This window comes from Eulemur rufifrons, chromosome 6, assembly GCF_041146395.1.
Source record: "Eulemur rufifrons isolate Redbay chromosome 6, OSU_ERuf_1, whole genome shotgun sequence".
NCBI classification, from domain to species: Eukaryota; Metazoa; Chordata; class Mammalia; order Primates; family Lemuridae; genus Eulemur; species Eulemur rufifrons.
In genome coordinates this window covers 29869246-29884254 of record NC_090988.1, presented here as the reverse complement: position 1 = coordinate 29884254, position 15009 = coordinate 29869246, and the positions used below count along the sequence as shown (strand labels likewise).

Genomic DNA, 15009 nt, shown 5'->3' with positions numbered 1-15009 from the left:
CTTTCAATATCTCTGAGAAAAAAATGAATGTTACAAAATAAGTAATAACAAAAGACTTAAAAATGTGTTGTTGGTTCATCTTATAATAATGCAAGGAGTTAAATTTGAACACTGCTTTAGGTTTGGTCTATTTTAGCAAATGTGTCCATAAAATAATTGCTTTCATATGTGAGTGGAAGTCTTATTTCCATAATTATTAAATGGTATTGTACCAATTAGATTAAGTGTATTTTATAATCTAGAAGCTAGCCCTTTCAACTGAGATTATTTTCTTCTCAGATTAACAAATAGATTTATATAATCATGAATATTTACATGTATATGACATATATTATGTACATAAAAATATATATTATAAACTTGATTTTGACTCCATTGGAAAAATGCATATTCATGAATTTCAGAGAGCCCATATATATGTAGTTAAAATTCTCATGTAAAATGGGTAGTTTTCTACTATCTCCACTGTCAAACACACACGTGCATTTACATGCGCACACACAGACAGAATGCAATTAAATAACTATTGTTACTTAACAGTTTTTATGTTTTTAATATTTACTATTTGTTTCTATAGTGATGACTGCCATCATTTTGGACTAGAAGAGCCTAATTTCTCTCTAGCATATAGCATCTCTAAAGACATTGAGAGCTGTGCACAAATTTGGGCCCTTTATGAAGAATTTCAGCAAGGATTTCAGGAAATGGCCAATGAAGATTGGATTACTTTTCGGTTTGATTCAAAAACTATTTAGACTCATAATTTGGTAGTTTTGTTATTGGATGTAAATTTTAAGATGTGTTTTTGGATTTTATAGGACTAAGACATATCTGTTTGAAGAATTTTTGATGAATTGGCATGATAGATTAAGGAAGATTGAAGAACATTCAGTAATGACTGTGAAATTACAATCAGAAGTTGACAAATATAAAGTAAGATTGTTTACTTATTCTACTAATTAAAAATGAATTTGGAGCTTTCATGTATCTTTTTGTAGTGACTGAACTAAAATTTTAGTTTATATGTTTTTCAATTATTTCATTATATGAAAAAATAAGAAACAGAGTAAACCATAGAAATTGATATTTCTGCTACCAATTGGAAAGAAGTTTTAAGTAAGAAATTTATAGTTAAAGTTAAAAAATAAAGTGTTTATATAGCCTAGTGCCACATGAGTCATATCATAAAATATACAAATAGAAATATTCTATCTCATGTTTTAAAATATATTAAAGTACAAAGGGAAATTTGCATGTATCTACAATAATGTTTAATAAAAAATTTTATCCAGTTTTGTTTAACCATATATAGATTTGAAGGCTGTTAAACATAATGGATTAATTAAAATTTTGATAGCTAATAATCATAAAAATACTAATTTATATTTTGCTAATATTTGTATAAATGTATACATATGCCTTTTTCTTTTTCTTTTTCTTTTTTTTTTAACAGATTGTAATTCCTATATTGAAGTACGTGAGAGGGGAACATCTTTCACCAGATCACTGGCTGGACCTTTTTCGTCTACTTGGCCTTCCTAGGGGGACTAGTCTAGAGAAATTGTTGTTTGGTGATTTGCTCAGAGTAGCTGATACAATTGTAGCCAAAGCTGCAGACCTGAAAGTACGAATCACTTTTATAAATATCTTATAAATCTGAACTTTGTTAATATATAATTTTGCTTCGTATTTTGTTGTTTAAATAAAATAGCAAGTTAGACTTTTTTCTCTTTCTTAAGACAGTGACAATGTTCCATTATTTCATTATTCTTTCATTAGTAATGTCTCTGAATCTGTCTGGCAGGGTGTGTGGGGATGTAAACACAATAATATAGTATAAATCCCTCCTTTGAGAAAGAAGAAATATGAAATACAAAAAAGTCTTTCTTTGAAAAAGGGAATCAGCTTTAATCAAAAAGTAAACAAACACAAATAATTTTACATAATATACATTTAAAATCCTGTGTTATGTTACAAATAGAAGTTACAAAAATCCAGAGAGCTAAATCAAAAACCAGTTTGCTAATCAGGATTAGAAAAGGTCTCAGGTAAAAGTAAAACTTTTCATAATTCTATCATAAGTGGCAGACTTTCTACGTTGCATTCTGGCCATTCAAAAATATAAGGACTGTCGATGTCAAATTGTTTTATTTTCTATCCAAAAAGTAAACCTTTACATTTGTTAATAATCTTGGAACGTGTTTAGAGATAATCTTGAGAAGTTATAAAGCATGACTACTGTAGAAACTAACTGTAGTTGATTGTTAATTATTTTAGATGTATTAGAATTTACAGTATGATTACAGTAATATTTCTGAATTTCCATTCTTCCAAATCTTGGCCTTTTTGTCTACAAAACTGTAAGCCAGACTAGTTTTGTCTTTTATGATAGATGCTTAAATTTTCTGTTTTTCTTTTGTAGATGCGAAAAGCGTAAGGCAAAACTTTGTATATACTTTGACCACGTGAATCAGGATGCTTAGTATCTGATATGCTTTGATAAAATAGCCAGTAATTCTTTTGGATTACATGTAAAATATATCCATTTAATTTTTTTTTTGCCTTATGGTGAAAAGCCAGATAAGACATTTTCTTATAAAGTGTATTTTTATGATTTATATGATAATGTTGAAATAATAAACATGGATATTTTGTGTTATATAGGATTTAAATAGTCGGGCACAAGGTGAAGTTACGATCAGAGAAGCTTTACGTGAACTTGATCTTTGGGGAGTTGGAGCAGTGTTTACATTGATTGATTATGAAGACAGCCAAAGTCGAACTATTAAGCTGATTAAAGACTGGAAAGATATAGTAAATCAGGTTGGAGATAATAGATGCCTTCTTCAGTCCTTAAAGGATTCTCCTTATTATAAAGGGTTTGAAGATAAAGTGTCAATTTGGGAAAGAAAACTTGCAGAGTTAGATGAGTACCTACAGAATTTAAATCATATTCAGAGAAAGTGGGTATATTTGGAACCCATTTTTGGCCGTGGAGCATTACCAAAAGAACAGACACGCTTCAACAGAGTTGATGAAGATTTTAGGTCAGTACAGCTAACTAAGACATAGACACATATAGCAGTTTTTTATTCATTCATATTGTGAAGTGCTTAATACAAGCTAATTACTCCTACACTATTGGTATCTTCTGTGTATTCAAGCTCTTTCTCTAGTGGATCCTTCTGAGAAGCTCTTCCTTACTCAAGCATTTACTGCTTGAACCATTTTGGTCTGGTTTCTGTCATTACCATACCACTCTACATAATATATATACTTCCTAAAATCACCAATTACTTTCCTGTTTTAAATCAATGGACATTTTTCATTTCTTATTTTACTTTTTGTCTTACTAGGATTTTGTAGAGTTGAGCATTTCTTCTTTCTTGGAAAGTCTCTTCCCTGGACTTCTGTAATGTTGTCCTCTCTTGGTTTTCTGACTATATCTCTGATTCTCTTCCTCGTTCCTAATCTTCAGCTCTCTCCAAACCTTTAGTTGTAGACATTGTCACTGTATATTGTCTCCTTAGAAATCTCACCAATTTATATATACAGCCCATATTTCTTTTTTGAGTTTCAAATCTACTAAACATCCTCAGGTCAAAACTGAATTCATGAACTTACTCCCTAATTCCCTTCCCATAGATCTTTTCTCTTTATGATTCCTGTCTCAATAAATGGTACTGCCTAATTGTTGAAAGCAGAAACATGATAGATATCTTTGATAGCTCCTTTTCTTCTACTTCCACATACATCAAATTACCAAATTTTATTGATTTTAACCTATTTAATATATCTTGAACCAAACACCTTTTATATCTGTACTTCTCCCATTCTATTCTAAAGTACTGTCTCTCTCAACTTGGACTACTACATTAATCTTCTGACTTGCTTTTGTGTATAAGTTTTTCACACAACAGCCAGAGTAATTGTTTAAAAATGCAGTTTCATTGCTTCTTATCCTTTTGGCTAAGATCAAGTATAGTATCTGTTCTTACCAGTTTAATATCTGATATGTCTTAAACCATTTTTAAAAAAAATAAAAATGCAGTTTTAGCACTTCTTTTTTTTTTTTTTTTTTTTTTTTTAACTCCTGTAAGTGAAATTTTAAAGTGGTTTCCTGTTGCTCTAAGGATAAGGCAAGATCTGCTCCTTGTCTGTATCTCTATCCTTGTGCTGGTCTCATTTTTGCTTTAGTGACGCTAGCCTTTAGTTATGCCTAGCTCTTAGATATGCCTAGCTCTTTCCCAGAATCTTTGCTAGAAGCTCTTTCCCTCCTACTCAGTGACTTTTTCTTTTTATTCATCATTCATAACTCATCTTAATTTACTTCTTCAAAGAAGTCTTAGGTCATGGGTCGCCCTGTTAGCCACTTCAACCATACTTTGTACTTTTCCTTCTTAGCATCTATTGTAATTTTATTTAAATATTTTGAGAAATTTATTTAATGTCTTTCATTGTTGCTGGAACATTGGCTCTATGAGGTAGGGCTTAATATTTAGTGAATAAAAAATGTAAGAGAATTTGTAATATAGGAAGTTAAAAATGATAATGAGGTATTATTTTTAGCATTATTTATTAGAAGTATAATGATAATGTTACTGTTTATAAGTGCTACATATAGTTTGTGTTTAGCAGGCAAAAAAATGTCTTAAAATGTCTTAGCCAAAAAACTGTTAAAATACATGTGAAAATAATGTTTTTGTTTTGTAGGTCAATAATGAATGACATCAAGAAAGACAATAGAGTCACAACATTAACTACTCATGCAGGAATCAGAAATTCTCTACTAACGATACTTGATCAACTTCAAAGATGTCAGAAATCATTAAATGAATTTTTGGAGGCATGTTTTAAAAAAATCTATATGTAATACATTGTGAAATACTTAATATCTTAATTAATTATTTGAAAAGAGAAAGCTATTTTTTGTTTTTTATCTTTAATAGGAAAAACGCTCAGCATTCCCAAGATTTTATTTTATTGGTGATGATGACTTATTAGAAATATTGGGCCAATCTACTAACCCATCAGTGATTCAGTCTCACCTTAAGAAGCTATTTGCTGGTAGGTGTCAACATTTATTTAACACATATTTATTGAATTTCAACTACGTGCCAGGCATAATGTTAGGCTATTGGGTAGACTATTGAATAATATACAATTCATACAGTCTAAGAACTTACAATTTTAATGGGGGAGACAAGCTAGTAAGCTGATAAATGTTATACAGTGTGACAATTCCTGTGATTGACAAAAGTATGTGGTGCTGTAGTTATGTCTATGAGGGCATTTAGCTCAGTTCTAGGGCATCATGCAGAAAATGACAATTAAGATGAGATTTGAAGAACGTGCAGGCTTTAGTTAGAAAAAAGGTGGGCAGGCAGAGAGAATAGTTTGTGCAAAGGCCTGGAAGTGAAGGAGAATATGCCCCTTCATTATTAAGTTTAAGGTCTCCTGAAAGACAGCCAAATGGAGATACTCAATAGGCAATTATTGTCAGCAGAGAGACCTTGGTGAGGATGTAGAAATGGTAGTTGTCTGTATAGAGATAATAATCAAACTGTGGGAATAGGTGAGATTATTTGGGGAAAAGCGTAAAGTAATTAGTATGGTATGCTTTGATGTTATTGAGCCACTTTAATGGGGTATTTATTAATGGCAAATGGAATAGATTTGTTACAAAAATGCCTATGATTTTCTCAAAATATTTCATTTGCTTAGAAAGAGCAAGCAAATTAATGCTTCTGTAAGCAAGCAGCTCTATTGAAAAGAGCTATATTTTTCAAATTAAATTTAGGAAGTAAAAAACTTTCATCATTTTCACTTATAATCAGGAATCAGCAAACTATAGGCCATGGGCCAAATCTGGCTCACTACCTGTTGTTTTTTGAATAAAGTTTTGTTGCAACATAGTCAAGCTCAGTAGTTTATGTATTGTCTATAGCTGCTTCCATGCTATGAGTGCAGAGTTGAGTAGTGGGCACAGACCACATAGCCCATTAAACTTAAAAGACTTTCTGGTCCTTTACAGAAATATTTGCCAACTCTGTGTATCTGAAGCTTTAGGGTACTTACATCTGTAACTGTGATTTGGGCAATGGGAGGTAGTAGAAAGCTCTTGGAATCAGAAAGTTTACATCAAAGCTCCATCTCTACTATTTATTTATTAGTTATTAATTTACCCCTCTGAAATTTAGTTTTCTTCTTATATTGCAAATAATAACTTAAAGGTTTTTTTCTGAAGATGAAAATGAGGTAATGTGTTCAAGTTTTTTATATACTATGAAGTGATATGCAAATTTGGGAGGAGGAGTCATACTTGCCCTTCCCCTTTCCTCTTTCTTTTTGTTTTGTATCTAATATTGTCTATAATGGTTGCTATTACTACCTTATCTAGGAAAGGTTTTTACTACTTTAAAAATAAACTTTATTGATATATAATTTACATACATTTCTTATATTTAAGTGTATAGTTTGAGGAGTTTTGACAAATTATATTCACCCGTGTAACTACCACTGCAGTTAAGACATAAAACATTCCCATCAGCCCAGAGAGTTTCCCCATGCCTCTTTGAAGTCCTTCCTGCCCCTCTCCTCATCTACTTCACTCTGCGCCGGGCAAGCACTGATCTGATTCTTATCACTATAGATTAGTTTCTGCCATTTTTAGAAATACTTGCAAGTAGAATCATTAACATGTATTCTTTGCACTCATTTATGTCACGTTTTTTTTGCTCAGCCTGATGTTTTTGAGATACCTGCAATTGTATTTCATTCCTTTTTATTGCTGAATAGTATTCTATTGTTTGAGTATACCACAGTTTATCCATTTTCCTATTGATGGGCACTTTGGGTTATTTCTAGTTTTTGGCTATTATGAAGGAAGCTGTTGTGAACATTCATACAAATCTTTTTGTAGACATATGTTTTTATTTCTATTGGATAAATACCTGAGTGTGGAATTGCTAACTCGTATAGGAAGTGTGTAATTTTTTTAGGAAACTGCCAAATCATTTTCCAAAGAGGTTATAACATTTTACACTCCCACCAAGAATGTATGAAAGTTAGGACAGTTCTTTTTTTTTGAGACAGGGTCTTACTCTGTTGCCTCAGTTAGAGTGCAGTGGCGTCATAGCTCACTGCAACCTCACACTCCTGGGCTCAAGCAATCCTCTTGCCTCGGCCTCCTGAATAGCTGGGACTGCAGGTACGCAACACCACACCTGGCTACTTTTTCTATTTTTAGTAGAGATGGGATCTCGCTCTTGCTTAGGCTGGTCTTGAACTCCTGAGCTTAAGCAATCCTCCTGTCTCGACCTTCCAGAGTGCCAGGATTACAGGCATGAGGCATGGTGCCCAGCCCTAGGACCGTTCTTAATGATTGGTATGTATTAGTTGATTAGGTTGCGTAACATTCTTTCTGGAACATGGTACGAATGAATGAATAAGCAAACATACAAATATCAAAATAAACAGTAAAACTACCAATGAATCGGGTCACGTATAGTTAGATACTGATAGGAGATATTTTAGATTAGTGATAAGAATGTCTTTCAAGAAAGAATGATTATTTTTTTCCTCAATAGGAACATTACGTGATATGTGATATGTGATACATCATATGTGATAAACTTTATAATTCTATTACATTGCAATATCTATTGGGGTATATAGTATACATTATGTAATACATATGTCATGTCTAATAATTGTATCTTTAATGCTCTTGCCTTTAAATTGTTGCTTTTATATTACAGGTATTAACAGTGTGTGCTTTGATGAGGAATCAAAACATATAACTGCAATGAAATCTTTAGAGGGAGAAGTTGTACCTTTTAAAAATAAAGTTTTTCTATCAAATAATGTAGAGGTAAGTAATTCTTTTTCAAGGGTGAAAATAGAAAAAAAACTGTATGAACTTTATATCAAAAATAGTTTAGTCAATTTGAAGGATAAAATTGGTTAATTTAAGTCTTTTAGGAAACTCATATCTTAATGATTTGTTTTGTTAGGTTCAGAGTGTTTTGATATTAAAAGAATATGAGATTTTAGTTTTTGGAAGGCAGCATGTAATTATGAAAAAAGCTTGTCTTTGGACTCAAAAAGACTTGGACATTAATATTAGCTCTAAAACTTATTAGCCATGTGACTTAGAGTCTGAATTTTCCTATCGTTAAAATGGGAATCTCACTGCAAATTGAGTATTCCTTATGTGAAGTGTTTGGGACCAGAGGTGTTTTGGATTTCAAGATTTAGCTGGATTTTGGAATATTTGTGTTTTAGTGGTTTAGCATCCTTAATCTGAAAGTTTGAAATGTTCCAATAAGCATTTCCTTTGAGCAGCATGTCAAGCTCAGAATGTTTTAGATTTTGGAGCATTTTAGATTTCAGATTTTTGTCATAGGGATGCTCGACTTCTCTCTGTTACAAAGACTTTCTATTGAAAGTTAAATAATTGGCTTTAAGTACACTATCTAGTGCTTTGAACCTAAGTACTCAATGAATTTTAGTTCACTTTTCTCTTTAAGATATGAATTGTATATTTGGTTTAAGTGAAAAGTAAGTTTGAAACTAGCGCATTTATAGAACAACTATTGATTAACTGCTTCTGCAGGACTGGAACTGAACTGATCAAAGGCCTATTACAAGCATACAGTTAAAACCAACCAGTAATAGGTTGTACCACATTGAATTGTAATTTTCAGGTTCCAAAGTTATCTTCCAACTAGAAGTCAGGGACCGTATCCTATGCACTTAACCAACCATACAGCCTTGCAAAATGTCTACTCTTGGTTAGACCTCAACATTTTATTGGATGTTGAGTACATATATCAGGTGATTGAAAGCATAGAAGTTTTGCTAAGTAGCTATCATGTTTAGTTAACAGTTTCATGGTGGTTGTTTTCCTCTCTTGCAGCTTTGTTGGGACTACAGAGAGAGGAAGAATTTAAGTTTTAACAAATGGGCTAAGGCAGTTATGCCAGCAAAGGAAAAGCTGAAACTCTTGTGATGATTAGCAGAGCAGGTGTCTCTGTAGCCTTTGCAGTGAGAGATAGATTCTCACTCTTTAGCTACAGTGGCTTTTGAGCTGGGCAAAAGGTCAGGCTATTTTTAGTACTGAAAAGTTCTCTACAGATGAAAAAAAAGCTAGAACTTAGAGTTAATTTAAGTAAGTAATGATGAAAAACTAAGATTGTAGTTTTTGCCCTTATATTTTGTTGCAAGTGATACACTTTTAAAGTTAAGAAGTAATTCATAAATATTAATATTCATCATTGTTTCTATTAATCATTATTATTTTAACTTCAGTTTACTTTTATTATTTTATCTATAATCAAGTGAGTGGAAAAACATATTGTTTTGACTTTGAAACAAATTAATTTTGTTTAATGAGGCGACCTAAGTCCCCAAATAATACAGTTTACCCTGATGAAGCAATCCCTTCCAATGGTTCCAACTTTCTTAATATGAGATCACTAGAATAGCATAAGCCAGGGGCCAGCCATTTTGACCCTATTTATTGGCCCAGTTATCTAGTTTGATTCGATGAAATTAATAGGTTACTTTTCAAATGTTCATATTATATTGGTTTTTATAGGTCTAGTCATGATAGCGATAGCCACAAATTTATGAGATTTCACACCCACCATTATCCCAGAGGTGAAAACATTTTCTTCAAATTATTTAAACCATTTATTAATAAAATAAAGAATAAATGGCTGTAACTCACTTTGGGAGAGTGATAGTCATAAGAAATTATAATCCCCCTCCTGAAATAAAAGAATAGGGTCAGGTGATAAATTATATATTTGTTTTATGTCTTATGTATATTATTTTCTAATTTTATTTTCAGGCTTGGTTGAATGATTTGGCCTTGGAAATGAAGCAAACTTTGAAACAGTTGTTGAAGGAATGTGTTACTGCTGGGCAAAGTTCTCAAGGTGCAATTGACCCATCTCTATTCCCTTCACAGGTAAGGGGGCTTATGTCTGGAGGAATATAGATTGGGATGGTATCATGGAAATATCCCTGACCTAGAGGTGGGGAGGCTTAGATAAGTGTCATCTTTGTTCTGCCTTTATCTAATAGTTTACATGGACAAACTGCTTAACTTCTGGGTCTCAGTTCTGTCAGCTATAAAATGTGGGTGATGCACTGCATGATAATAAAGTTCTGTTCTAGCTCTGTTGATTTGCTATAATGCAGATGCTTTCATGCAGAAGGCATGCTGAGATTTAAGCAATGCAGGCCAGTGGTGAATGGAATGGAGAGGATGGAATCAGGCACGTAATAGCATCCTGATTCCAGATGGTTAGTCCATCGTTGATGGAGAGGCACAGATCTATATAACACTGCTGTTCTTTACCCTCCACCCCTTCCATGGGATCCTCTAAGAGGTTGGTACTGGCAGGAGCTTAGCAGAATGTTAGTACAGGTCTGAAATATAGTCACAACACTGAACTGGAATTTGAGAGCTAGGTCACATGGTAGAGTATAGAGATTGCTGCAGCTCAGTGTTAATAGGAGTTCATCCCTGAAACCACTGGATACTAGATGTGTAGCTCACAAATTTGTTCCAGGGCATATCAAAGTATAGCACTAAAACTTGTATTAAACGTCCTGCCTTGTTCAGTGTTTGGTCCAAACTGACACTATAGGTGTATGTCATCAGAAACTTTAGTTCTTAGGGACTGTGGAAGGTGGGCATTGGAATGTTCTGTGATTTCTCTTAGAAAAATCTACCCAACAACTCTCAAAGTTACTTGCTTTTCAGATTAAAAAAATTAGTAGCTGTTGGGACAGGTTTTTATGTTGGTTCTCTTAAAGTATAGAAGCTTGGCACTTTATAGATTCTGAGTCATTTTTGCAAACATGTCTTTTGTATCTTTTGGCATTTTGAGGCATATTAAAATCTGTTTAAAAGAATCTTAAGTTCTTAGAGGAAAACAAAAGTAATCATCACTGAATCAATGCCATTGCATAATCAGGGTAAACTGCTTTATTACCACTGAAAATGTTTCCTAGTACTTTGTCAACTTCTAGATAGGATTTAAATCAACCTAGAATAAAAGACATAATGTAAAAAAGTTCACAAAAGCAAAAATTGCACAATTATTGGGTTATGGAAATGACAGTTATAGCAGGAGACATAATGAGAGATAGAGGCTAAAGAGAGCTGCTGGATTTGAGCCTGAAACTTACCTCTAGGCTCTTGAACACTCAGGTAAAAATGTGAACTACTAAAAATGTAAATAGTTCATTGTCTGCCAACATGAAGAATTCTTGTTTATTAGCAGTTAATGCTAAGAAAAATTTATCTCAAGAGCATTTATATAAGGGAATTGTGTAGTATAAACAGTTACATGGATGTCAGATACAGGTTATCATGTACTGATAATTCAGTTCCTTTTTTTGTAAAGACCTAGAATAACATAGAGAAGGTACTTTCTGGGTCTGGGAAGGTGGCAACATGGTAAAGTGGAAAGAAAATGACCTTACTTTAAATGCTGCCTTAGCCAGTTGTTCTTAGTTAAGAGGGTATAGTAGTACCTACATTACCATGTCATTTTCAAGGTCGTATCATACAATGTTTGCAGAGCATCTTAGTGGCAATTACATTTTAGGTAATTAATAATATTAGTGCCTGTCCAGCTATCTTAATGGTAATGTAACTTGAGAACCCAAGACTATATCTTGACTATCACTTCTGTTAGCTTCTCACAGAAATTATGTAGCAGACTGTGAAAAATGGGCACACTAAAAACTCTGACTTCAGTGTTATACAGTTCATGTAGCAAGAACACATACCCCCTAATATTTTGAAATAAAATTATTAAAAAATTGAGATTATTCATGTGCAGTTATAATATAGAAATTTAGTAGTATTGCCTGAAAGGAAATCCTCATATTAGGAGCATTAGGTTTGGAGGTAAGCAAGTGAACATTTTCATATGAAAATGAAAGAGCAAAGTCTTTTCTCAAAAGCAGATTTGGTTCTGTTTAAATGCTTCACCATGCACTTGATTAAAGAAGCTGGTGAGTTTTGTACCACAAAGTATTGGAGATGACTTACTTAAAAAAGAGTTACTAATTGGCTTTCTCTTCCATAAAGAACCATAATACAATATTTATAGAATGTTTTTAAGTTAGAGCAAGACAGCAGTTTAGCCTGGTGTGATAAGTTATAAAATGCATATATAACCAAATGATTTAATGATAGAGGTATTTGATGATATTCATATGGATGCTGAAAGGTATGTATCAGAAAAAAAACAATCTGCTCAATAGTAATTGGTCAACAGGTATATTGCTTTTCTGTGATGGTGCATCATGTTTTTAGTTTAAAGGAGGATATCAGTTTTCCTTGTTCATTTAAAAACTGTATGAAACTATTTTGATACAAGTTTTCAAGGCTGGTCTTTAAATGTATAATTTGCTTTATCAGTAGCCTTGCTCTATTGGTACTATTAACAGAAAGCTATCTGCCTTGATGTATAGCTGGTTTCTATTTATGGGTATTAGATTGTAAAACTAAGACAGATCTTAATTTAAGAAAAAATTGAAATTTTGCTATTGTAGACTTTAGTAGTATACTAAGAAATTATTTTGAATTGCTATAAGATTGCCCTTTTATTAAATAGGATATATGATACTTTGCTATCTTTGTATCATACTTGTTGAAAAGAAACCATTTATGAGAAGAGTCAGGGGAAGAAAGTACAAGGGCTCTGAGGTTACAATAAACTTGGTGGGTTCTAAAACCAGAAAATAGGCCTGTAGTAGAGGGTGTAATATGAGATGAGTTCTGAAAAGTAGGCTTGACTGTTTCACACAATGCTTTTTCTACTACTGTATTACTCTATTAATATTTGAGGTGCCCATATGACATTCAGATAGAGAAGTCCAATATACAATTGGCAATTTGGAAAAAGGTGTCTTTCCTTAAATTTACAAAATATTTCTGAGTAAATTCACCTTTTAAAAATATTTTTTCTCTTTATCCAATAGATACTGTGCTTGGCAGAGCAGATTAAATTCACTGAAGATATAGAAAATGCTATTAAAGATCATAGTCTTCATCAGATTGAAACACAACTGGTGAACAAGTTAGAACACTACACTAATGTTGATACAAGTTCTGAGGATCCAGGAAATACTGGTATGGAAAAAATGTTCTTTTTTCTACCTTTTTAAATGGGTTATTTGAGCATTTTTTTGGTATCCTGTCTTAATTTATCTATTGTCTTTTGGACTGTGTATCTATTTTAGTGGTTATGCTAGGAATTACAATATACATACTTTTTATGTTGTACTTATCAATAATTTACTACTTTAAAGGGAATGTAGAAACCTTTCCACTATATAGGTGTATCCTCCCCCTTTTATGTTGTAGTTGTCTTAATATATTACATCTAAATACACTGAAAACCCCATGAGATTATGTCATAATTTGTGATTTTCACCATCAAACATATTTTAAAAGACTCAAGGAGAAGAGTAATCTATTAATATTATATATGTCTTGGCCGGGCGCGGTGGCTCACGCCTGTAATCCTAGCACTCTGGGAGGCCGAGGCGGGTGGATTGCTCAAGGTCAGGAGTTCGAGACCAGCCTGAGCGAGACCCCGTCTCTACTAAAAATAGAAAGACATTATATGGACACCTAAAAATCTATATAGAAAAAATTAGCCGGGCATAGTGGCGCATGCCTGTAGTCCCAGCTACTCGGGAGGCTGAGGCAGTAGGATCGCTTGAGCCCAGGAGTTTGAGGTTGCTGTGAGCTAAGCTGACGCCACGGCACTCACTCTAGCCTGGGCAACAAAGTGAGACTCTGTCTCAACAAAAAAAAAAAAAAAAAAAAAAAAAAATATTATATATGTCTAAATGTTTATCATTTCTGCTGCTTTTCCTTTATTCCCAATGTTCCAAGTTTCCTTCTGGTATCATTTGCCTTCTGTTTAAAGAGCTTCCTTTAGTGTTTCTTTTAGGGTAGGTTTGCTGCCTATGAATTCACATAGATTTTCTTCATCTGAGAATGTCCTTATTTCACCTTTATTTTTGAAGGATTTTCACTGTCTGTAGTGGGTTGAAAATTCTTTTAGCATTTTAAAATCTTGTTCCACTTCTGTCTGACCTCTATGTTTTCCAATGAGGATTCCACAATCATTTGAATTATTCTTCTATAAGTGATACGTTATTTTTTTCTTGCAGCATTTTTTTATTTTTCATTAGTTTGATTAGGAAGTGTCTGGCCATGAATTTCTTTGCATTTATCCTATTTGGCATTCTCTGAGCTTAAATCTGTAGGTTTGTTTTTCACAAAAATTTGGGGAGTCTTCAGCCATTATTTCTTCAAGTATTTTTTCTGTGTTACTCTTCCTTCTGTCTCTTGAGTCTCTCATGACATGAATGTTAGACTTTTTGGCATTGGCCCACAGGTCTCTGAGATTTTTTTAAAAACTTTTTTATTCTTTATTCAGCTTGGTTAATTTCTGTTGCTTTATCTTCAGGTTCACTTACTCCTCTATTATTTCCATTTCAATGTGAAACCCATCCAGTGATTTTTAGAATTGTTTTTGTATTTTTCAGTTTTAAAATTTCTATTTAGTTTTTCATATAGTTTTTATTTCTTTGCTGAGACATTCTGTTTTTCCATTTGTTTCAAGAGTGTTCACTTTTACTTCTTGGAGCACTTTTATAATAGTGCTTTAAAGTCTCTTATAGATAATTCCAACATCTGTGTCATCTTAGTACTGATAACTGTTGATTTTCCTTTCTCATGTGAGTTGAGATTTTCTTGGTTCTTTGCATGTTGAATAATTTTGCATGGTATCATGGACATTTTGAATGTTGTGTTTATGAGAGTCTGGGTCTTCTTTAAATCCTCGGGAGAATGTTGATATTTTTTGTTTTAGGAACTGATCCCATTGGGTTCAGGCCACAAGTTTTAGCCAGCCTTCTATGGGTTGTCATTACAATGTCAGTTCTGTTTTCAAATCTTTGTGA

General features: G+C 32.8%; 1 protein-coding gene and 1 pseudogene across 2 annotated transcripts in view; both read left to right on the top strand.

Annotated features, from left to right (window-relative positions):
- The window catches only part of DYNC2H1 (dynein cytoplasmic 2 heavy chain 1), a 285364-nt gene that overhangs the window by 32606 nt on the left and 237749 nt on the right, over positions 1-15009 (top strand). For both annotated transcript variants that reach the window (XM_069469002.1, XM_069469003.1), the window contains exons 23-31: positions 578-733; positions 819-933; positions 1454-1624; positions 2665-3047; positions 4714-4846; positions 4950-5067; positions 7761-7873; positions 9857-9976; positions 13012-13162. In XM_069469002.1, the coding sequence (XP_069325103.1) occupies positions 578-733; positions 819-933; positions 1454-1624; positions 2665-3047; positions 4714-4846; positions 4950-5067; positions 7761-7873; positions 9857-9976; positions 13012-13162 (1460 nt within the window). The remainder of the gene's footprint in view (positions 1-577; positions 734-818; positions 934-1453; positions 1625-2664; positions 3048-4713; positions 4847-4949; positions 5068-7760; positions 7874-9856; positions 9977-13011; positions 13163-15009) is intronic.
- LOC138385660 (U2 spliceosomal RNA) lies at positions 3950-4065 on the top strand (annotated as a pseudogene).